Here is a 25,669-nt window from a genome sequence, read left to right as displayed (position 1 = left end):
TCTTATGTCTCACTACTGTGTGCCTCTGTCACCACATCCACATAAACAGAGGCAGAGCAACACCTTAGTGTGGGATGAGCACAACCTTTTAGACAGACAAGTTAAACTGTAACAGATACTAAACCAAAATCCCTCCGTACACAGCAATCGGGGACCACATGCTCCATTGTTTACTATAACAATGTTCAAAGTTTGTTTGCACAGTTGCTTTGTTCCTTTTATAGCAACACCCTCTCATATCTATAGGTTTTACATCTGAAATGATCTTGCACCAATGTTCAGTTGTCACTTTTCTTACTGATCCCTGCATAATGCAACTCCTCTTCGGCATCAATTTCAGTTCCCCTCCAAGAATTAATGTTATATTAATTACATTAAGGGCAGAGCGGTGGCACTGTAGACTAAGGATCTGCGCCTGTGGCAGGAAGGTTGCTGGTTCAAATCCTGTGGCCGGCAGAGGAATCCTACTCCGTTGGGCCACTGAGGAAGGCCCTTAACCACAACTTCTCCAGGGGCGCTGTATAAATGGCTGACCCTGTGCTCTGACCCCAAGCTTCTCTCCCTGTCTGTGTGTCTCATTAAGAGCAAGCTGGGGTGTGCGAAAAGACAAATTCCTAATGCAAGAAATTGTACATGATCAATAAAGCGATCTCATCTAATCTTATTTAGGGAGGTCCCTCATTTTGTAACTATAGTGTCCAATTCATGCATATATGACCAATTCAATATTTTTTCCACCAGCTAAGCCAGGTTTCTAGGGAGACCAGTTTGGGATGCACCTAGGTAATTTCTTCTCTTCAGAAATTAGTTTAAAATTAAAACTATTCACAAAAGTGCCCTGATTAAAAACAATAAGAATCATGAGAATGTACTGTACCAGCTGTCAGAAAGCAATTATCTACAATAACCCACATGCTTTGTTAATCAGGACAAACCATGAAGGAGAATGGCAATGATCTTTAATATATTTAAAACAATTAACTTACCCAATCAAGCATTACCCAGTGAAGCAACTACTGTTTTAGTCAAACTAACAAATAGAATGAGCAAAAAACCATTTCTTAAAAAGTCATTTTCATCTCAGAAAGAAATAGCAAGACTAAAAGCTGCACTTTATTTATAATTTATTCATGATGAGATTACATTATGCTGTAAATCAATTCTGTGGAAAAAAAACAAAAGCCCCTAAACATCATCTAGAAATATGAACCAAAATGGTTGAAGTATTTTTTACAATGATGTTCAGAGTGCAAGTCAATATACAGTATGATATATTTTTACATTGCCCTCATGTGAATTATGAGACATTAGGTAGGCATCAAAATCACCCTACAAATGAAAAGCACATTTCTTCCTGATAATTTGTAAGCCACATGCATTTAATCACCTCATTGCATCAAAATTAAAAAAAACATTAGCCTTCGGGTTCAAAGAGTGACACATTTTATGCCAAAACTGAAACCCTTCACTCTAAATATCACAACTAATAGCTTATATTAGCGTGTTTAGAAGAGTCAATTTATATCTTTACGAGATTGCCCTAGTCATCCAGTTGCATTTTCAGTTTAATAAAGGCAATCTAATCTTTACAGTATTATTAATGCACTGTATAAAAACGTTTTCCTATTTATCTACCAAATCCAATTAATTCAGTGAAACGGTGCACAGACCATAAGAAAATCAGAAAATTGTAATCCCTTTCCTTCCAGTAGGAGAAATTCATCAATGAATGTAAACATATTTGTGAAAAATATATTTACAAAATATTTTTTTATGTTTTTCTTAAAATGGTCCTCTGGATGATACTGTATATCTAGAGATGACACTGGAATTCTCTGCTGTAAACTTCTTGAATCAGCAGTGAATATTTAATGTGTGAAGCTAAGTATCACAAATATGTCCAAGTTGGACAATTTCATAATTCACCTTTTACTTTTCCTGAACCTCTTTGCTCCAAGGCACTGCATATGTTAGATGTTTCTCATTTACAAGCTTCTTGGGTTTAGGAAAGCAAATTAGCTGCTCTATTAATATTGTCCATGTCTTTATTCTACTATACCAGTACACTAATAATAACAAAGCTGCAAAGTCAACAGCAGCTCCACTATGACATTTGGAAAATGAAGGGAACTTTAGTACACAGGGCTATTGTATTTCCAGTCTGAGCTCAATTTTTACCATTTCCTTTTTAAACAAATATAATTCTGTGAGCACAACTTATCTGTATCCGAGCCCTTGCACAAGGAAATACTAAGAATAAAATAGCATGGTGGAAAGTACAACAATTAATTAAACACAAGCTCTGATATTTAGAGCTGTTTTCTGGAGAAGAAAAATTGCACACAATTCCCTAAAGTAGCAGGCTACCTTCTAAACTCTTAATGTACAGTATAAGACATGAAAGAGAGAACACCAATATGAAAAATGCTGGTAAGTTTGTTGGTATTTTTATCAGCAGTTAACATTTAATATTCAAAACAATTTCTCCTTGGCTTATATAAACTCCAAAAAAGGAGATAACATCATATGCATGAAATAATTAACAACACCAGTAAGGCAGCAGAAATAAGACAAACTAGCAGCAGGTCTAAGAAATGGACAGCAAAATATTATTCTGGACTAACTTGTGGACTGGGAATCTCATTTCACAGGATACAGTTTTAGTGAAGGTCTTGGACACTCAGGAAAAAAGAACACATTTTATGATTAGCACTGAGGAAGAATTTTAGCATATGCTTTTTTATTAAGTATATAATAGTGACTTTTTTATTAGCTCATATGCCTTTTGCTTAGCAACAGTACAAAAGGATAATTCAAGCATATTATTTGACCTTCTGACATTGATAACCGCAGAATATCTAGCTCATTTTCACACCTTTTATTTTTATACTTCCTTTTGTCTGTATGCAAGGTAGAATTGTCTGTATGCAAGGTAGAATTGTCTGTATGCAAGGTAGAACTGCTTCTTAAGAAGAACGTGGTCAATTACAAAGAAATGTTTGTAGAGAGAAAAACATCTCCTAATATGGAAACTTGGAGTGAGCTTTCCTGTGTGTGTCTACTGTATAAAACTCATTGCATTTATCATCTCAGGAGTTAGATGTTTGTAGATCTGTATGAGAGATTGCTCTCAGATCTGCATGATCTATCCTCCTCATGCGCATGAATAAAGGACTCGGCCTGACCACACCTAACCTGAGTGAAGACTTTTCTTCGACAGCACTCAATCACACTATCTGAAGAAACAAGCCCAGAGTGGACCAAAGAGGACCATTTTTCCTTTACTGAAGTGTAAATATGTTTTCATTAAAGGATTCCCTACAGAAAAATGAAGCCAAAGTATCCATGGCACTTAACAAGGCAACCCTGTGAATCAGCTAGATTCAACCTTGTGTATTTAGTTGTTTGCAAGCTCACTTGAGTCAATGAAATTTAATTAGATGCCATCTGCAACCATCTGCATGGTCAATACTACACTCTAACCTAATGTGGTTTTTCTTATCAGGAAATGTACTTTAGCAAGCTAAGAAAGAGGAGTCTGAAGGCCTAATGAGCTGGAGGGTATTTGCTGATGGAGTACTTTTAAGAAGATTAATCCTTCATTGCTTGTTTGGTCTTTTGCTTGTTTTTTAAGCAAAAAAACCCTGCAGGATTTACAGATAACCTGTGTTCTATAACAGCTATCTTGTACAATCTCTTGTTATGGATGGAAACTACATAGATCTGACAAGATTTATTGATATCAATAAAACAATTAATAATCACACATACTTTAGCATAAACGTATAAGCATAAAAGGCAGTACTCTTTATTTTGCTAATTCTTTGTTCATAGAAAATTAAGAGGTGCATGAGGTTCTGAATACAGCTGTTAGTACAGAGATTGCAGCATGATAAATAGGCAGCTCAATTCTAGGAACAGGCTAGATTGGCCTAATGGTCTCCTCTTATTTTTATGTTCTTGTTGCAATGAATATTACATTTTGTGAACTGGAATTTTGTGACCATGGATGACACAAAAAGAGGTTCTTCCACAGGTCAAAACTGTGAGCATGTAAACTTTAGGTCAAGACCACAATTTTATTATCTTGTTCTTTTTTAATATTCATTGTATCGAAAACATACAAAAGAGAGGAGACCATTAGACCTATCTAGCCCAATCTCATCCAGCTTTTTCTTGAAAGAGTCCAGGGTATCAACTTCAACTGTGGCTGTGTAGGGTGTTTCATATTCCCACAACCCTCTGGGTAAAGAAGTGCATTCTGTTCACAGTTTGAAATGCACCTCCATATATTTTCTCCTTGGGTCCTCTGGTTCATGTTTCACTGTTCATTCTGAAGAAATCCACTGGGTTATCTTTGTTAATACCATTGGGACTTCCGAATATGTGTTCAGGTCCCCCCTTGTAGTCTTCTCTGTGAGACTAAAAGGATTCAGTTGTTTGCAGCAGACTTAAAAAACAGGGCACACAACCCCCTACCTCCAGGCAATGTCAAAAGACACACAGAATATGGCAGGCACCAGCCTTTGTGTCAATAAGGAACACAAAGAGCAAAGAGGTGCAGGGACTCTCACAATACAAGGTGCACAGAGGCCCAGTATATATAAACACAAAGTTACAAGAAGGTACTTTGGAAGGCAGTACTGGGGAACTGTTGTGAAGCCCACCGACACCAAGGCTATTATTCCCACCCCCCTTCTTCTCTCCTTAAAACCTGAAATAACATGGAAAATAGTATAATGATAGAAAGAAAGGAGAGAAATGTATTTGTTCTTCAAAACCAGGGGAGCAACTGAATCTGTAAATAAAGCAAAAAATACAAAAGACAAGAGAAGGAATGAGACCAGTGCAGCTCCTAACTGAAATACCAGAAAATCCCATAAACAATGGGAAAGGACTCTTAATAGCACTGTAGCAAAAACAAGAGATACAGGCAGAATGGTACACCGACCCACGTCAAACAACAGAATATAGTGAAAAATACATGAGGCATGGAACAGAGCCCAACACAACACTGAAAAAGGCAGCTCTAAAAAGAACTCCTGGATCCAGGTGAGGGGTAAGAGCCATAAACTCTTAACAACAGGTGATAAAGATAACGGAGATAAATAAATTCACTAACCTACCCTCTGTGAGGAAACAAAAGAAAAAGGGATGGGGTGCCCTAAGGCATTTTACTGACGGGAAGGGAAGCAGAGAGATCATCATGCTCCTGACTGGCCTATGAGTGATGTTAAAATCTCAGTCCTCTGCTGCTCCTACAGATATCCCACTGGTTAGTGGCAGCTCTTTGAAATTAAACTGAAGCATCAATAACACTGGACAGACCCCTTTCATATCAAGGATGAAACTGCCACTGATAACCTTTGGTGTGGTTTTCCTTCTAATCGGACTAGATGACTGGTGAGTGAGCCCCTCTGCCTTGTGTGTGGTGAATCGCTAGAAGGGTGGGAGATCTGCACATCAAATCATTCTGATACCCAGTCTGCATTGTTTCAGATATCTATCGTCTAAGATGTCTCCCAATGCAAACTATTTATCAGACATATGTAAATGGTTCGTCCAAACCACAGCATTCCTCTCCCAAAGCTGGCTGTATACCATCCAAAAAATCCCAACTGTGCAGCTATCTTTACAGATTTATCCAAGACTTTTGAAACAACTGATCACAATTGTTCTAAACATATGGTGTACTGTTGATCTTAACTCCTGAACAGTATTATGGCTTCAGTATTACTTAACACAGAAAGTAAGTCAAATTTGACAGATTTATTTCACAAGCTTTTCCAGTCTCTTCCAGCATATACAGTAACTGGGTTATTTGCTGGGCCCTACTTATTTCTTCACCAACGTTAACAGTATCAATCAGGCAATAGGAAACTTATACCTCCATCTCTACACAGAGGATATCATTTTATACTAAAGTGCACACATTTCATTATCTGTAATGTGCAATCTGCGGCTTATTTTTGAAAAAATGTAGGCTGTGAGGTGTGCTGTCTGCAACTGGTAAAAATAAAATGTGTGGTACTCAATAAGAATAATTAAAACTGCTCCATTTGTCATGATCAACAGTTTTGTACTTAAAGTAAGACAGAATTCTAGGTCAAGTAATGTTTTATAGATAGGCCTATCAGTACCTTGTTGAATTATGCTTTAATTTCTGAAACCCAAAAATAAAGAACAAGCTAAAGTCAAGTTTAGGTTTAACTTCCTTTAATACAATAATTCCTGATTTAACGTTCCTCTAAGTACAGTAGATATTTCTTCAAAAGTTTGTTCATTTTGCCTTATCTTGGACAACAGAGATATTGTTAAGAGAAAGTCCTCAAAAGCTGTATTTGGGAAACTTTTGATGCCTTTTGTTCTACCTATAACTGGCAGAATGTCCAAGTTATTTACGATAACAGGTGCTCCCTAGCACACTTATCTTCATAGTGATCTTTAGTCTTAGACTGATTGGCCTGTCTGTATACTAGACAAATGCTTCACTGGTTTAATTTAATTGACAAATATTTAATTAGGAAAATACCATCCTATCTTCATAACTTATTGCAATTCTCAGTGCCTTAAGACACTGAGTACGTTTTAAATAGTACAAAGAGCAACTACAAAACTTAGGCGTCTATTATCTCAGGTATTTTTCTGACAATGACTCAAACATTTGGCAGTGAGCTAAAACTACCCAACTTTATACTGGAGCATTGTGGTTATATGATTAAGTTTTATGCCTGGCTGTTGTACGTGTTCTCTTGTATTTATTTTCCTTATGTTTTTCTTTCATTGCTTTGTTTTCTGTGCAATAATGGTGCAAGCCTATTGGAAACATCATCATCCTATCTAAGATTGTGTTCTAACTGAGGTGTTTTTACTTATTACTACTGTAAACACTCGGATAAAAATAACAAATAAAAAAACTGTGAGCTTCTTCAAAGACATCTGTACTTCAGAACAAACTTTAATAGCAGAGTTGGAAAGAGTAAACTATAATAATAATAATAATAATAATAATAATAATAATAATAATAATAATAATTGCTTATACTTATATAGCTCTTTTCTGGACACTCCACTCAAAGCGCTTTACAGGTAATGGGGACTCCCCTCCACCACCACCAATGTGCAGCCCCACCTGGATGATGCGACGGCAGCCATAGTGCACCAGAACGCTCACCACACATCAGCTATCAGTGGGCAGGAGAACAGAGTAATGAAGACAGTTCATAGATGGGGATTATTAGGAGGCCATGATTGGTAAGGGCCTATGGGAAACTTGGTCAGGATTCCAGGGTAACACCCCTACTCTTTTCGAGAAACACCCTGGGATTTTTAATGACCACAAAAAGTCAGGACCTCGGTTTTACGTCTCATCCAAAGGACGGCACCTGTTTGCAGTATAGTGTCCCCGTCACTATACTGGGGCATTAGGACCCACATGGACCGCAGGGTGAGTGCCCCCTGCTAGCCCCACTAACACCTCTTCCAGCAGCAACCTTAGTTTTTCTCAGGTCTTCCATCCAGGTACTGACCAGGCTCACACCTGATTAGCTTCAGTGGGCTGCCAGTGGTGAGGTGCAGAGTGATATACCTGCTGGCCAAACTATAGTAAATAGTTATAGTAAACTAACTACAATTTATGCAATTTATTGTACCTGAACCCAAATAGCTGCTGTCCGAAAGCTCTAGCAGTCAAGCAGTTAAACATCTCTCTCTATAAATCCAGATGCTAAAAACTGAACTTCCACACTGAGACGATCAGTAAGTCTCAGGCACAAGTAAACACTTCAGTTCCTGTTTTGCTTTGAAGTTCCTAAGAAATACAAATGTTGAGACTAGCTGGTTGTTTGATTATTGACCATAGTTTCTTGAGACACCTCAACAGTCACTTCCAATAACTGTAACAGTATCGTACATGTGCTTTTAAATATGTAGGCCTGTTTAGATCTGATATCAAAGTATATTGTAGGAACATGATATAAAAAAAAATCTTCATATTTTCTGCATTGCAAAGTTCTCAAGCTACAATATTCCTTGATACAACTCAGAGTCCAAAAACATTTTGAATAGGTACCAAGTAAAAGAACCCTTTGAGACCACTGCCTGTGATTTGCTTGGTTTTAATACATGAACCGTAGCTGGTAAGTTAAAAAAAATATTTTGCCTTCCAAATTAAATTGGGTGGGCTTATATTTTATGAAAAAACAGTTCTCCTCACTGTTTCAGTTTCGTAATGCTTACTCAATAGGAAAATATAACATAATTTAAAATAATGTAGAGATGTGCATTTTGCTATGTTACTGCTTACCAATAAAGATGGATTTAGCTCACTAGACATGCACTTTGGGAGATAATTTCTGAATGCAAAGAATTACAGAGAGTTTAACAGAAAATTCAATACATAAGTAATGCTTTCCATACTTTGAAAACTGATTTCCTTCCAAGGAATGAGAAACATGAACTTGTAAAACATATTGACTTTCTGTGGTTACATGGTAACATCTGAAATTTCAATAATTCAAAATATTTTTTAGGAATTTGTGTTTGCTGAAGTTTTTTTTCCGCATTTTGGAGGTTTTTTACTAAAATCTCTTGCACATAAGTAATGTAAAAATACTTGAATGCCAACAGATGCCGTATCAAGTGGATATTCCACTGCAGGAATTGAAAAAATTGCAGTTAAAATTGAATTTTGTTTAAATTTACCTTATTTACTGCAAATTTCATGATTGTTGCTGGATTACTAGTATCAGAGTACTATAACTAGATAGCTGGATGTTTGGTAATTTTATCTTTGCATTCAGTAACAAAAAATAAGAAATTGTGTGTTAATTCATTATTCGACCCTTTGAGACAAACATCAATATTGTTTAATAGGTCAAACACGAGCTTAATCCAATATTTAATTAAACTACATTTACTTCCCTAATAGACAATGAACCATAGGAACACAAAGACGCAGGGCTTTAGTAATGATGTTTACATAACACTCTCTAAGAATGCATTTGGGTATAATGATCTTATCACCAGTCAGACTCCAGACGTGAGGGCTGTAATAGATCAATTTAATTTTACAAACTGTGCCACTACAAACAAATGGCTTCTATGTTTCCAGAGACTTCACTGCAACATCTGTGCCACTGAAACTATTCTAATTAAGCAGTAGGATGACCCCACAGCATAACATTCAGAATAGAAAAGTCTCCAGTTTCAATACAGTAGTCAGATTCATTCATCACAACCAGCTGTCTTCATCAATGCATCGATAACTATTAATGCATCACATTATCGATGATAGAACAAACTAAGAGATTTGCTACACTGTAGCAATTTACACAACATTATAATAGACACGCAAGACACAATTACCAGTTTAACCCTTCTGATCCTGGAAATGACATAACAGAACCTTTGGCACATCACACTAATCCTTTTAAAATTACAAATAAAAAATAAAAGGTATAAATATATTGTGATGTTGCAAATAATAAAAAAGATTATATGATATACGATATAGAACTTACCGTGTATATTTATGAGTGTGTAAATATATAAGTATAGCCATTGTATTTTCTGAAGAAAAACAATGAAAATGCATATTTAGACAAACCACCTTTCATTTACAATTTACCTTTAACATGATCAAACTTCTAGGTGCGTCATATCAAGCATTTTTTAGGACTTCAGAGAATTAGAATAAAATTGAAAAGCCAAATTACAAATTGACCAGTTGGTCTTGAATATTACTCAAATGCCAATAATTGTAAAAGAAATGAATGAAGTTAATGAACTTTTCTGATAAGATTCCTATTATCAGCTCTAATATCGTTACATTTCATTACCTACATCAAATCAGATTTCCAGCATTTCAAGAACATTTGTCTTCGTTATTAGTTAGTTTAAAGGTTTCTCTCCTATGCAGTGCAAGACATTATAATGCTGTAGCTAAAATACCGTAAAAGAAACAATGTTATATTTCATAGACCATCATTGATTTTTGTAAAAGACACCAGGTCAAGATCACATTAAAAAAAGCTCAGAACATACAACCGGTTAGGGCCAAATGGAAAACCACATTTGACAGGCAAATGACCCATAAGACTTTGGAAGCCAGCCTCTAGAAGAACAGCTGTGTAGGATTCAAAAAAGCATTGTTGTTAATGTGTTTCCATTGCAGGCAAAAGACCTTTTGCCTTTGATTAGAATGTAAATGCTCTGGAATGGAAAAACTGCCCATTGGAAACAACAAATGTTTAAAGGGGAACTGCAGTCCCAATTTCTCAGACTGGTTATTAAATCTCAGAAACAAAATAAAGTTCATGGACAGTGTGGAAAAATTAAGCCCAGTTAAGCACAAAATTGTGAACTTTGTGAAGGTATCATTGTTGTCTCAATGGTCTCACCAAGAGTGAGAGTTCCCACGACATGATGCGGCCCCTTCCTGCCCGCTAGTCACTGTACTGACTCATGTCATGCAATGAAGAAGTGAATAAGTAGGGGTTGTGCAGCTGACGTTTCAGCACAGAAATGTTCCAATGTGATCTGCATGCCGAGTTATCAAGCAAAACTGTCTCAAAGTCTAAATCAATATTTCTTTGGATTAAAAGAGATGTATTCACAAGCATGCTGCTTTACAGTGTAATAAGGTTGCTTCACCACACTGGAAGTTTTACCTCTTTCTGAATTACAGAATATGGTGAGGTGCATACCTGAAACAGTTGTCTATTTTGTGATGTAAATTGGAGGTTTTACAAGTTACAGTGTACATTTTATTTTTATTGTGGTTTGAAATGCACTCATTGCTGGTTCTTTCTAAACCCGAAAGATAAAAATAGCCTCGCAGTTCATCTTTAACAACTAAAGTTACTCCTCGAAGTACTCATTTCCGTTTGTAAACTGTTCAGAATAAATAGCCTGCTTATTATAGCCATTAATACATTCTGATCCAAATTAAAAAAAAAAATCATATGATCTCTGGGCACCTCAGCTTTTCTTCACTGCCAGTTGGAGAAGTTTCAGCTTTAGTCTGAAGCCATTTGAAACAAGCAGCAAAACTGAAAAATGTTTCTATTCTTCAGTCAATCCTTCAGATTTGCTCATTTAAACAGAAAGACGATTTAGGTCGTGTAAAGATCAGTCCTCTTAAAAACATTGTTCCAGATTTTTTTTGCCTTTTGAATGTTGCTCCAGAAGAGACCACAAGAGAATTATTTTTTGATCAAGTCAAATACGGTTCATGTATTAAAACCAGAAAACTGGTACCAAAACAAAGGTAATAATAAACACAGAGCAACTGAAGATGTGATAATGGTTCAGTATCTGCCGGAGTATTCAGTCTGTCCAGCCTATTGAATCCTGAGCCATTCTGGAAATTATTGATCTAGCGTTAAACAGCACTGTTCATACGATACAAGAAACTGTGTAAAAGATATAAGCAGCCAGAAAAGACCGTATTAAACTCAGGTGACAGTTTTTCATTATTTTTTAAAGAAGCAATTCTAAACATTCAAATTAATAGATTTCAGTTATCATATACTTAAAAGAACAATTTTTCACTTAAAGCATCCCAGGCCTGGAAAAAATCCTGAACAGGACCCAAGGCTATATGAAATCTCTAACAGGATTTTGCACATGAGTCTTGTGGATCGCATATAGGATATTTCCAAGTCTTCTAAAAACACACAATGGTATTACAAGATCTTAAGATCTTGTACATGATTTGAAGATCCTTTCAATATTAATACTGTGTCGATAGTATTAAGTTCTACATCAAAGATTGGAAAATGCAAGAATCCTATATGACTCTAAGATCCTGAATAATCAGAATCCTGATCAATAACAATTCTAGGATACTGCAGAACGTGTGAATTCTGGAGCCATAGAATAATGTACAACAATAATGTGCTTATGAAATCCTTTCATCTTTATGTCCTATAATTGACACAATTCTAATGAACATCCTGTACAAGTCATGCACGCTTTCATGAAAGACAGTTACAAAGGAATTGGAATATGATACAATCTCACTTAGGTATCAGGCTATTACATAAATAATAGTGTACAAAAATATTTTAAGCACTACAACTGCTCTTTAACCCACTGGTAAGCTTAGTTTTATTCAAACCATGACTGTGTCAGCCACCATGGTGATCACTTTTCTTTTTGATGACTGGAAATATTATTTTAGTCACCTACAGGTACTAAACACCAATATTTTATTAACATGTTATTCTCAGTAATTTGAAGCACTATAAAGAATAATAGTTCCTTATTAATAAAATAGTCTCATAGTTCTATTAGAAATGTATTGCTTTGTGTCTCCTTGTCTTAAGTGTCTCAATCTTACAAATTCTAGCTGTATAGCTGTTGTGCCAAACCCACACCCACAAACTAATAGATAAAATACTGTACAAAATGCAGTTTTTTTAACCTTTCACAAAAAAGGAATTCCCTAAAGTATTCAAAAACCTGATCAAGATTGTAAGCATTCAGGATTCCTAAACAAGATCCAAGATATGCATTAGCATGGGTCGTTACAATGCTCGTATCACAAGGTAAAATCCAGCATGAATAGGAATTCCAATTAGTGCTATTTCAAATGCATAAAGTACAATATACTTAAACTTCACACTGACGAATTAGAATTGGGTCAAAGGCATTTACATGAAAATACTTGCTATGACAAGTCCTACAATAAAGGTACGACTGCTGATAAAATCTTACCATTCCATATTCTTGTCAGCTATCATTGGCGATAGAACAGTACATTATGTTGTGGAAATTAAAGCAGGCTCACCTATTAATAATGCATCGAGCAGAGAATGACAGAACAAGTGCCCTGACATTACACTCAATACCGGTGACATTTATATCAAATGAAGCAGTACTGAATGCAGGAGTACACTATGTGCATCACAGGCAATGAAATTAAGCTTATTTAAATTACTATAAGTTAAGAAACACAGTCCCATACAAGTAACTCCATAATAATCTTATTTTATCTGAAGTAAACAGAGATACATAACACAAACTTCTATGTAAGCTAGAATTCCTTAAACATCTATACAGTAAATGGCAAAAGAGGCTCAGTTCATGAATATAAAGCTAAAATAACAAAAAGACTTAAAAATGGGTTACAGGGACACAAATGAAACCCACTGTTCAGCACTTTTCTGCAGGATCTAATTTAAAATGAATCCGTCACTAGATATATCTATTCTGTAACCTTATTTTGAGTTATATATGCATAGACAGACCAGTTAAAATATTATGAGAAATATATTGTTTTTCCAGATGGTTCAGTATCATTTGTATGAGTCTGTAATGTCATGTCATTTGCCAAACTGCTTTATACCATATGGTGTCTCGGGAAGCCGGAGCCTACCTGGCAAGCAGCGAGCGCAAGGCAGGGTACACCCCGGATGGGACGCCAGTCCATCGCAGGGCAGGTGCAAGCCAGTCAGTCATACATGGGGACAATTTGGAGGCCATGGTTAAGGCCGAGGGGGGAAATTTGGCCCGGACACCGGGATAGCTCCCTACTCTTATCAAGAAATGCTCGGGGATCTTTAATGACCACTGAGAGTCAGGACCTCATCTGAAAGACTGTAATGTATAAGTCCATAAACAAACCAAAATGGTATGATGTGGGATTCTGGTCTCCCTGTAACAGTTTTTGAAGCAAGAGAAAAGACCGTAATATTTTAATTTGTGTTTTGCTGCTTCTATATCAGTCATGGTAGAGTGATTAGATATAAAGGAGTTAAAAATCATTACATTATCATTTGCAACAGAAATTCCACATCATTCATTTTATTATGACACCATATCACTACACCCATCCATTTTCTAACCACTCCATGCAATTCAGTGTCGCTGGGGAGCCAGAGTCTATCCTGGCAAGCAACAGGCACAAGGTGAGATACACTCTGGATCACAGGGCGGACACAGACACACGCACTCACACCAGGGCCAGTTTTCCAGCCAATTAACCTACTGTACCAGTATGTCTTTGGACTATAGGGAGGAAACAGGAGCAGCCAGAGAAAACCCACATAAAGCACGGGAAGAACATAAAAACTCCATGCAGATAGCACCCCAGGTCAGAGCTCCTGGGTAGCAACATTAACCACTGTGCCACCCTCATACATTTATTTACATTCACTTTCAAATTCCTGTGGTAACTTTAACTGTTGAAAGTGAATTGTTTGACAGGATTAAGGAACACGACTAAACTATAAATTACGGCTGTCAAGTGGCTGTGGCAGATGTAGATTTCTCTACACAGACTTCCGTTAAGCCACTTCAAGAGAGTCATCAATGTACTGTATAACAACTGCCTGCGACTGCAAGAGCTTTGGTAATCAAGGGCAAAGTCCCAGTTCTGATAGAAATGATACATGGCAATGTAGGCTTATGCCTAAACTCTCACAAAATGCTTTTGTATTAAAGGTCAAAAATGGAGATGTTTAAGAAGTAGGTTTAACCCTTATCTGTGTTTCCTTACAAACTCACACAACCTATTCAGCAAACACTTACTTCAGCTTCCACTCAACAACCCATAGCATCCTGCCCAATAAAAAGGCAGAATTTACCTTCTAAAGGATAAGAAACGTGCAAGGACATCTATGTGACACTATTAGTCACACCAAATTGCCATACCATGCACAAGTCTCAGCAACTGGAAAACTTTCAACATTCCATTAAGCTTTCCTAAATCATTACACAAAGATCTTGACATTCATGTTTAAGCACTTTTTCTTACAATGGGAGCCTGTGTCACTGATACCAACTTTACTTAAAATATCAAGTGACAAGACTGATCTTACACAATTTCCATTATTCATTAATGCACTTGTTTGTTTGTATGTTTGTTTTTAATTCCTGAAATTCAGAACTGATTTAGTGTACCAGCTTTAATTACCTCATGATGCCTACTGATTTTATGCTCATGATGCCTACTGATTTATACTTTCACATAGCAGCTAAATTTATAATCACGCCAATACATCTGCTGTGGAACTGCTTATCACAAAACTTTAACCAAGAATGCCTGATCAATCAATGAAGGATAGTATTTGACTCTGCTGTCATTTACCACTAATTATGACCAGCAGCACTGGATGAGATTTTCTGAGGCAGTAGCTGCTTACTGATGTAGCCCAGGGAAAATGTTATCAATTGTGCTCACGCAGACAGACCAGGAATGGTACCACTGAAGTCTTCAATGACACAGTTTTAAAGCCTGTCAGATCATAGAAACAAATCAGTTTAGCCTGGCTTAGTGATAGAGTAGAGGGTCCCACAAGAACATCAAGTTACTGATATAGGTTCTGTTAGTAGACTAGTAGGTGGTACTCTTTCATCTGGGAGAGCAATTCTGAAACTTGGACCTAGAGCACTGACAGCAGGCCTTCACAGAGAAGCGGCTAGATGCTGTGGGACACAAACCCAGGGACAGATGTCTCTTTACCAGGATCACAGCAACCATCAACATGGATTTATAAAAGACGGTTGTGATCAAGGTGTACCAGTGGTGGAGATATTGTGTTGTGTAGCATACCGGACCAAAATGCTTACCACAGCCCTTCACTTCTGAGGTGGGCGCATTTCAGATAGCAGTTATTGGTGCACACTGAGGTTTATCGTAAAACAATTTCAGACAGGCAGTTGGAACATGGCATTTAATATCTTCTAATAATATCTTTTTGCTTAGAGGATTCTGTTGCTTAGGACTATTGTACAATGGATTTGAAAACATTATTGATAATATCATCAACAGTGATAGTTTCTTTTTACTTTTGTCTTGTGGACTGCAGATGATCCTCGGAATGTGTTGTTTCATTTTTCGCTGTTTTGCATGTGCATATCTCATTTACCAATCTCTTTCGAATTTGGAGGCATTTTTTGGTGAAAGGTGCAGGGCAGGGATCGACAAAAAGCCATATGCGGGTGCTCATCACACTGTTTTGGTGGAAGTGACATGATGTGACAAGATGAATGCTTGAAGAAAATGTATAAAGTTGTTTAAACACTGTTTTGTGTAGTTTACTGCACATACAAATGCTTTTGTTTTCATGTTTTCAACTGGTGCTGTGCATGTACAATTACAACCTTATTCAGTTGTTTCTTATGACACAGAAATCCCTGATGGTCATCACAATGGTGACTTAAATACAGTAGCTTGGCAAAATATATTCCTCCTTTGTTACATTAATTTTTATGGGAAAAAAGCAGCAGAGTGGTGAAGTGGTTAGCACTGCTGCCTCGCAGTGCCGGGGCTCCTGGATTCAATTCCAAGCCCTAAGTCACGCTATCTGCATGGCGTTTTTACGTTCTCCCCGTGGTCACAAATTCAATAGCAAATTCGACAAGCCCCTCAACATCTGCCACATCAACCTCGGGCTCCAGCTCCTGAGCAAGTTTAACCATTTGTTTGGGCCACTTCCTCAAAGGCAGCACCTTTATAAAAACCTTGGAAGCCGTGCACCAGCTGCAGCTAATGCTTCTTCCACATGCTGTTCGCACAGCCTATGGAAACCTCCACCCAGGCTGTAGCAATATTCTTCTTTGCCTTGATAAATATCGTTTCCCTTCCAGAAGTCCCGTAAGGCTCTTTCTCGATCATATCAATGGTTGAGATAGCCATACCAGCGTCCCGTGTCACTGAACGAAGACATTGACTTCCTTCAAAGCACTTGATTTTGTGCTCAAGCTCAACCACAAGCCACTTCTTGTGGTTTGAGGAATAATCACCTGGGTGCTTCTCTGACATAAAAGCGATACGGGTTATTCACAATTTCAGGGAGAAATTCAGGAAGCAAGAGATGATACCACATATCTGCGGAAAAAACACAACCCGATACTGACTACAAAATGGCACCCTGGTGGATTCTGGTGATGACCGCAACTCAATTCTTTGGTCTCCCTAGACAGCATTCTGTGCTCATAATCTAATCACTTTAATCTCCTTAGATGGCTTTTTTCTTGTTCTTATACAGCACAGAAGTTTGTTATTCTCATAAATATTTCTGTTGTCCATGTACAGTAGTCATGTTCTCCATATAGAACATGTTGGGTTTTATATACACCATTCTGATCTTCATATGCAGCATTTCATTATCTACAGTATATACAGCACTTTGTCCTCCATTCCAGAAGCCTCTATTGAATTATTACCTTTCTTCACTGGTTAAATGAAAAAGCTTTTGTCATTTCACTTCTTTCGAGGGCAGGCATTTGCTTACTGCAGTAATGTCTTTCTCAGAGTCCTGGTGGCCTGTTGAAAAGTGTTTGACTTTCCAAAACGTAACAAGGTCCTCAGAGAACTAAATGTGTTTTTCCATCATCACCAATGCATCCCACAATGCCACAGCACGTCACATGCAATGTTCTTAGAGAATTGTTTTTAAAAACAAAATAAAAATATTGTAAAGCAGGGGGTCAGAATACATACATCATTTCTGGACAGGAATTGTTTAGGGAAAGCACTGATTAGGTACAATTTGTTCAAAGGTTAATGTGAGCTACAAGTCACACTCTGTCAACTATCAGCTGGATAATTTGTATTAGCCTGAAAGAATAAGGATGTTTTTTTCCATCAAAAACGTTTTTAATCAAAAAAGTGATTGAATCAACAGTTAATTCCTGCAAGCCGCAAACCATCCACTCTATTTTTAAGCATAATTACCAAGTTGGATGGCTTCGTAGGTGATCTGAAAGACATGATGTCATTATTCTGCAGATCTCAAAATAGGTCAAAGCACATGATGCAGGATAAAAACATACAGATTTGTACTTCTTAAATTTACTCACTGTTCTAACACTATTCACTGATCTCTTTCGAAGTGTTAGTAGAAACGACAGAATATGCAGTGTTATATTGTATTATACTATTTGCATAATAGTAAATTATATAGTAGTGTTATAGTATACGAAATAAAGGAGAAATCTATTCAAGAGTAAACGTGTACTCTTTCAAGCAGTAGTCAAAGTGACAAAAAAACGTGAATTCCACAAAATAAGTATTTTTTAATAAACACATGAGATGGCTGGACATATAATGGTGTAATATCTATAATACAATAGCTCTATTGGGCTTCCTCTTACATGTATTTGCAAAAAACACAGGAGAAAATGTAATAAAAGAAATCTTGTAAAAGAACGAAATGTGCTTTAACTTAAATAACAACGCCCTGTAGGTTGAATAGTAAGTAACTAAAGCAGACACTACACTTCCGAAACTGTTAAGTGAATGAGTGTCTTGTTACAGAGCTCTTGTCTTTAAAGAGAAAGTTGAAACGTGATATTTACTAAGCAATTAATGCTTATCGTTGTGCTTTCGCGGTACATAACATTTTGTTTGGACACACTTTTCAGATATTCAAAATATTCTGTCAAGAGATATCTTCTGGTTAAGTGCGTACCAGCAAAATATTTTCATGTTACGTAAACACAACACTACCCTCAAATTAGAATCAGTATCAGGTAAATATGACTCGCGTAGTCCCTGTATATAGAGGATGTTTGCATCACATGCTTAAAAATGGAGAACGTAGAAGCACATTGCAGAAATGCAGAAAGTAAGGGTACAGTCTCTTCTGTTTTGAAAAATGTAACATCACATTTTGACAAAGATCGACAATATAATATGGAAGAGTGTCCGATCAAATCGAAACAGGACATTCACCTCCCAGTTCATGCTCTGCATACGACTACGTAAGAGATACCCAACTATTCAGTAAGTCATCTTGTCGTGGAGCATACGGTTATCGTTATTATAGGCCCACATCGGTGTATCCCTAAAAACCGTGTAAAACAAGTACATTGAGGTTACGATATTTACTCTTTAATTACAAAGATTCGTCACAATGAAAAATGAAGTTTTCAGGTTCCATAAGGGAAACTGATTAAGCACAACCAGATTAGGGTCGATGTTTTGTGTACAAAACCACCTTCCGAATGACATGGCTCATTCTTATAAGAAAAATGCGGTCAGCCAGCACCCCTGAAATGCTCTTGGATCTGCTGGGTGTCTTTACGCCATCCCTTTTTGATAGGGATTTCACTCAAGTAACATGCAGTACATTCTACAACTAATGATTCAATCTTTATTATATACTTTTTTCGTGATCTCTAAAATAAAACAAGTACAACTGCTATAGCGACATACTCTACTACAAGCAACATAGTGTACTAGTCCGTTGCACGCAATGAAAGTTGAAACTCGGGACATTTAATTTTTTTACCTCCCTTGTACCATTTTTAAATGCGAGAAAACACACATTTCTAAAACCAAGAAAGAACGTGACTTACTTACACTAGCTTGTAACTGCATATTTAAAACCTGCTTGGAGTGCTAAACGTTTAGTCCTGTCAATTCTTTATTTACCATGATAAAAGTAATCGAGCACCACCATTGAAATTTGTCTCGCTTTGAAAACCAATGAAAAATATCAGCTGTCTCTAGTTCAGAATGATTTGTAATACCTCCCCCCCAAAAAAGACTTTCCCTTTGTGGTATATTTATACAGATGAGAAACATCCAAGCGGTTTAAGTTGTTTTTTTTTTTTAAATAAGCTCATAAAAACACTTGCACAGTATTCGCATTTATTAAGTGCAAACACGCGCAGAGAAGTTAAATGAGATTCTTATAACTTGTTACCTGACAGCACACATCGTAATCCACACTGTGGCCACACTCACAGTATTAACGAAATTAAAAATGCGCTTACCTTGCTTATGCTGTAAAATCTTGAAAGGATCCTTATGCGACGTTTATTAACGGCCTTATGAAACTGTCCGATGCTAGAATTTGTTTCTTGAAGAGAAATTAGTCAAATGGTCATGGGAGTTACTTCATTAGTACGCGATGAATAAACCTGTTAAGCAAGGACGTATAGGCGGTCACAGGCAAAACTCCGACAATTTAACTATAGGTATCTTCCCATTTGTTGCGGCTTTTTTTTATCTGTCAACGTGAAACTGTCCTATTCTTGGACGACTTCAGGTCCGCAATTGTAGCCTCTTCCTTCCTGCCAACTAGAGCTCCGTGAATCGAAGATCGATTAGACATTCTGACTTGGCCTGCTGAAGATCAGCGCTCAATTCCTTTAGTCTGGAGATGTTTATATCCTTTATGTACAGTATATCAGGATAAAACGTAATACAATGAATGCTATTCCCACCATTTTTAAACAGCGAAAGCATTAAGAAACCCCGCAAAGAAATATCACTCTTTCATTAATTACAGAACTGAAATTTTAATTTTCCGTAATGTAGTAGGTCTGAATTGATCAGTTAGCGTCTTGCGCCCCCTGGTAGCCAAACATTACATTTTCAAAATGTATTCCAAGGAAAACTGATTCTTCGACATTCAGTATCTGAATGATAGAATATTGAAAGAAGACCATTAAGTTGAGTTCTGATAATGTTTTGAAAATTTTGTCCCTTATTTATTTAAACTGAGAGCTTGATCTAGGCCAAACCCTGATTCCACTTATCTGACAGTAGTCTGATTCTACACTGTAACATCGCATCAATTGGTGAAAGAACAAACAACATGTACTGATGATAATTCTCCTCTTTATACCACTATATATATATTTATTGTTATGAAGATGAACAATATCATAATATATATATCCTTTGTGTGCTTTCATCACTTAAAAGGTCACCTTCACAATTTGCAGTTTTTGGCCAACATCAGTGAAACATCATAGATAGTGAATAGATTGCACTAGTCAAACAATTTAAAAAATCTTGGAGAGAAACAGCATTCTTTATATCCTGTTCTATTTAAGCTCTAATTACCTGAATCTTTTTCTGCCTTAGTCAATCAAGGATCTCCAACTGAAGGCATCTATGAGTCTGATGGACTGGGGCTCCTTAGGAGCAGGGTTTGCAACTCAAGAAACATGTTGTTAAGTTTATCAGTTTTGTAATTAAACTATTAGGAAGTTTTGATTGAGAATGAGAAACATTCTGCCCAAATGGATTAATGAACATGTAACTACAGGCCACTAGTGGTGTCTTGTCAAGGATACATCTTACAAATGGAAATGTAGTACATAGTGTGAATACAGATGTCACACAATCAATTTTAGTTATTAAAAATCACACATGCTAAAGTATTACATAAAATTAAATACAAATATTGAATATATAAAAGATAGTTGCATACAAAGTAGCACATTTTAAGGTGGGAGGGAGGTTGTGTTGTATTGAGCTATTGCACAACAGCCTAGTCGGGGTTAAGTCACTTGGTTTAGTTGTGTCCCTTTGGAGGATGTTATGAGAAGGCGTTATTGAAGAGCTATATATAGTACAGTAACATCCCTGTGTTGTGGTTTTAAAATCCAATATTAAAGTGCATTACATTGTATGGTGTTACAAAATAGCAGGCATCAAATAACGGAGCATTACACAAGCATGTGTATGAGATGAAACTGGTAAAGGTTTATTCCATGCTGAAAGGAAAAGAATTCAGAGACACAACTTTTCAGCTGTGGATTTTTTTTCATAAAGTCAATTGAATAAATCATAAAGAACACCATTTTATAATTTGTGACTACCTCCATGTTTACTTGCCTCCTAGCCTAGGGATGGAACAAATAAACTTTGTTCACAAAAATAATTTAATAATAACTTAAATTCATTTTTTTTTCATAGAGAATAATTCTAAGTAGCAACTTTTTGGCAGACAGATGTTGGTGGTAGTAGCAACTCTACTGTCGGTTCTATTAATTCAGTGATGTGCCTCTTGATGGATTTGATTTAGTTTCTGAACTATTGTGGATCATGTACTTTACATCTGTGTTTGGAGTTGTAGATTTTATGAAGGTCTCTAAGAAACCATTCTAAAATCTGGATGATTAGTTAATACTCATTGGAAATTTAAAGGAAGCCTAAACTTTATACAGTATACCACACCAAATCTTAAAAAGGTTTACCAAAATCAATGCAAATCACACATATGAGATTTGCATCTTAGCTTTGACCATTGACTTGAAGGTGAGGGACTGTATACCAAGGACTGAGTACAGTAGTTTTCCAGGGGATATCATAGAGAGCAGAGCTCACAGCAACAGGTAAGCCTGGCATACCGATAATGACTATCCAGCATTTTAAAAAAGTACAAATCATTCTGTCACTTTAGTACCTACTGTTTAGTATTCAGTATGCTACATTCTTTACTATGCTTTTTTATTTAACTTTGGATTTCTACCACTATCTATGTAAATGATTGGCAGGCAATCAAGTAGGCAGGTAAATAATAATAATGATAATAATAATAATAATAATAATGTCAGGAATATTATAGAATATCTATATAGAACATATAGATGAATAAAATGGGGATTATTAGGATACCATGATTGGTAAAGGCCAATGGGAAATTTGGCTAACATTAATGGGTAACATTAATGACCACAGAGAGTCAGGACCTCAGTTTTACATCTTATCTGAAGGACAGTGCCTTTTTACAGTATAATGTCCCTGTCACTTTGCTGGGTCGTTAGGACCCACACAAACCACAGGGTGAGCGCCTCCTATTGGCCCCAATAACACATCATCCAGCTACAGCCTTAGTTTTTCCCAGGAGGTCTCCCACCCAGGTACTGACCAGACTCACACCTGCTGAGCTTCAGTGGACTGTCAGTTGTGAGTGGATGATATGGATGCTATCTAAAATGTATGTATCATATTCATGAGATATGCAATTTTAAAAGTGTAAATTCTATCGTTTAACCCTAATGTTGCTTTATCCAATACAGGATCATGGGGGAGACTGGCATCTTAGTTTTGGACTGTATTTTTACAGGTATGTCACCATTACAAAATTTTTATGTTAAGTAAGAGCTAAGCGTCACAAAGGAGAAATCATATAGACTTACCGAGACAGAAGGTCCGAAATAAATACTCCATCCATCCATTCTAATCCATTCTAATTTGCTTTATCCGGGGTTTCAGGGGAACCAAAGCCTATCAGGGTGAGCAAGAGCTGCAAAGCACACAGACACAATCACACAAACATAATCACACCAGGACCAATATTCCCAGGAACCAATTCACTTTCCAGTACATCTTTGGACTGTGGGAGGAAACCAGAGCGCCCAGAGAACCCAAGGGACCATGAGGACAACATCCAGACTCCACACAGACAGCCCTCCTGGGCCTACAATTTGAACACAGTTTCCAAGCACTGCGAGGAAACAATGATAACCACTGCACCACCGTGCTGGTCTAAGTAAGTGAATAATGAGATGAAATGGAGACCTGTGGACACACCAGGACTAGAACTAGGGATCCCCACTCCAGATAAAAAACCTTCCTTAACTATTCTAAATAAGGGATAGGCTCAGAGAGTGACTCCCAGTCTGCTCTCTTCAGAGTGCAGGGCTGAGGCCATTAGAGTAGACTAGTGTGTTCTTTCTTTTAAAAATATCACAAGAAATATCTATCCATCATGAGTAAGCTGCTAAGTCTTGGTAAGGGTCATGGGAACCTTAAGCCTATTCCACACCTAAAACAGTGGGCAAGAGTTGGTACTGCTCCCTGGAAAGGATGTCAGTCTATCGCAGGAGACAAAAACACACAGGGACAATTCAGACACTGATTAATCTAGCCAGCATGCCCCTGAGCTCAAAAATAGCCCCAAAATTATAAAAGCACAGTTGCACATCAATAATGGAAGCTATAATGCATAGCTACTTGAAGGCTTTACCAATCTAAATATAAAGCAACTATACAGTACATAAAGCAACCACCACCTGCGAAGGAAACTACTGACTAGTACAGGAGTTGCCACAGAGCTTGTTTTAGCAAATTTGCAGTGTGCAAAGGCCCACCGGACACGAAACCTCATGCCCCACCTCCTTTCAGGTCATGTGAACATCACACTATGGCCCAACATCCTTGTTTGCGGAAGTCGCTGGGTGCCTGACTCATATGACAGTGGGTTTCTTATCTGTCACACTTATCTGTCACATGTCCCAGAGATGTCAAAAGGACACTGTGATGTAGGAATAAGGCAGTGCATCAGTTATCTGAATCAGGAAATCATGTTGTCTCAAGGATCATGTTACTGAGGTGCCATTGAAGAGGCAATATTCAGCTGGATCAACCTCTGAAAAGTGCACAGCACAGCCCACGCAGCCACAGCCCTGATAGGAGATAATGAGAGCTGTCTGAGATGACCCACAATGTAACCACATGCAGCTCACCAACACATTTTGATGAACTGACAACCAGCAAAAATATCACTTGCATTCACACAGATCTGCAGCCTACAAAATGCAGAGGCTCAAACACGAGAGTGCCAACAGTGAGCATGCAAACACTCTGGAGAAGACTCTAGCACAGAAACTGCGTAGACTGCTCCACTGTCCGAACTATGAGCCCACAAGCGTCTGAGTCTGATAACAGGAAAACAGAAAACTCTTATTCTTAGTCAGGGACTGAAAAGACTAGAACTTCTGTGTTTCTATAGATCGAAACTGGCAGCCCCTGCTGTAACACATAATTCTCATTTAGTAAAAATGTTTTTTTTTAACAGTATTATACATAGCATACTGTGGTGTGGTGGCTCTGTGGCTAAGGATATGCATCTGTGGCTGGAAGGTTGCTGGTTTGTATCCTGTTGCCGGCAGGGGAATCCTACTCTGTTGGGCCCCTGAGCAAGGCCCTTAACCCCAACTACTCCAGGGGTGCCATATAAATGACTGACCCTGCGCTCTGACTCCAAGCTTCTTTCCCTGTCTGTGTGTCTCATGGAGAGCAAGTTGGAATATATGAAAGGACAAATTCCTAATACAAGAAATTGTATATGGCCAATAAAGTGATCTTAATCATGGTCCTCAATCTGGGGCCCAGGAAGTCCAGGGGGATCCCTGGAGACTTTGTAGTAGTACAGTAAGTTTCTGGTAGAAGAAACCAGAAATCACTTAAAGATTCTTTTACCCAAGAGTAATAGTGAGTAAAGCCAACATACTTGACTTGTGCTCAACTTTCCTTCATTGAAGGACATGATCAGGTAAAGCTCATGCTGGAGTTGCCTATCAAACACTGTGCTTTGTTTTTTTTTTCTAATTATATATTTTGTTTAAGGGGAGATGAGACTGGTCATTGCAGTAGAAGAATTTCCTGAAGAAAGACCCCATAAGCAGAGAAGTTTAAAAACCTCTATATAACAGACTAACTATAAAGTACACCATTGTTGTAATTTAACAATAAAGCAAATTTTAGTTGCTTGGAGTCAGAAACCCAGAATTTTTCATTTATTTTAATGTAAATATACGATATATCGTCGTCCTTAACAAGAGACTAACGTTCATGCTGAGCAACATGCTCTTGTTTTGGAATCAGCGCAGTGAAACCAGTAGGTTTCAGCGCAGGTTCACGGAGCAGCCCTCCTCTTGCTCTTTTCTCTGCTAGAATGTTGCTTCCCAGAATGCTCCGCGAGGTTTACCACCAAGATGGCTGACGCTATGGATGAATATGAAAAAGAAGCTGGCTGTGTCCCTATTCTTCACCCGGAGGCAAGTGTTCTAGTCGTTGTACATGCTAAAAGTGCAAATGAAAAAAATACTGCGGACGCTCGTGGTTAGAAAGCTACCAGGTTAACTGGGTTAGTGTGCACTGATAGGGGATGCGACCCCCCTGCACAGCGAA

The 25,669-nt window shown here is 37.4% G+C and overlaps 2 protein-coding genes across 4 annotated transcripts in view; one reads left to right on the top strand and one right to left on the bottom strand.

Annotated features, from left to right (window-relative positions):
- Positions 1 to 20,050, bottom strand: part of osbpl8 (oxysterol binding protein-like 8) — a 122,352-nt gene extending 102,302 nt beyond the window's left edge. For 2 of the 3 annotated variants that reach the window (XM_088923323.1, XM_088923326.1), the window contains exon 1: positions 19,732 to 20,050. The gene's annotated coding sequence lies outside the window, so the exon portion shown is untranslated. The remainder of the gene's footprint in view (positions 1 to 19,731) is intronic. The other variant, XM_088923328.1, reaches the window with a different exon arrangement.
- Positions 20,051 to 25,443: 5,393 nt separating this feature from the next.
- Positions 25,444 to 25,669, top strand: part of zdhhc17 (zDHHC palmitoyltransferase 17) — a 40,603-nt gene continuing 40,377 nt past the window's right edge. Inside the window, exon 1 of the mRNA XM_088922959.1 lies at positions 25,444 to 25,536. Within this exon, the coding sequence (XP_088779085.1) occupies positions 25,474 to 25,536 (63 nt within the window). The 5' untranslated portion in view covers positions 25,444 to 25,473. The remainder of the gene's footprint in view (positions 25,537 to 25,669) is intronic.

Source organism: Atractosteus spatula, chromosome 8 (genome assembly GCF_055471065.1).
Source record: "Atractosteus spatula isolate fAtrSpa1 chromosome 8, fAtrSpa1.hap1, whole genome shotgun sequence".
NCBI classification, from domain to species: Eukaryota; Metazoa; Chordata; class Actinopteri; order Semionotiformes; family Lepisosteidae; genus Atractosteus; species Atractosteus spatula.
The sequence above is the reverse complement of the archived record's forward strand: the minus strand, read 5'-3'. Positions and strand labels throughout refer to the sequence as shown.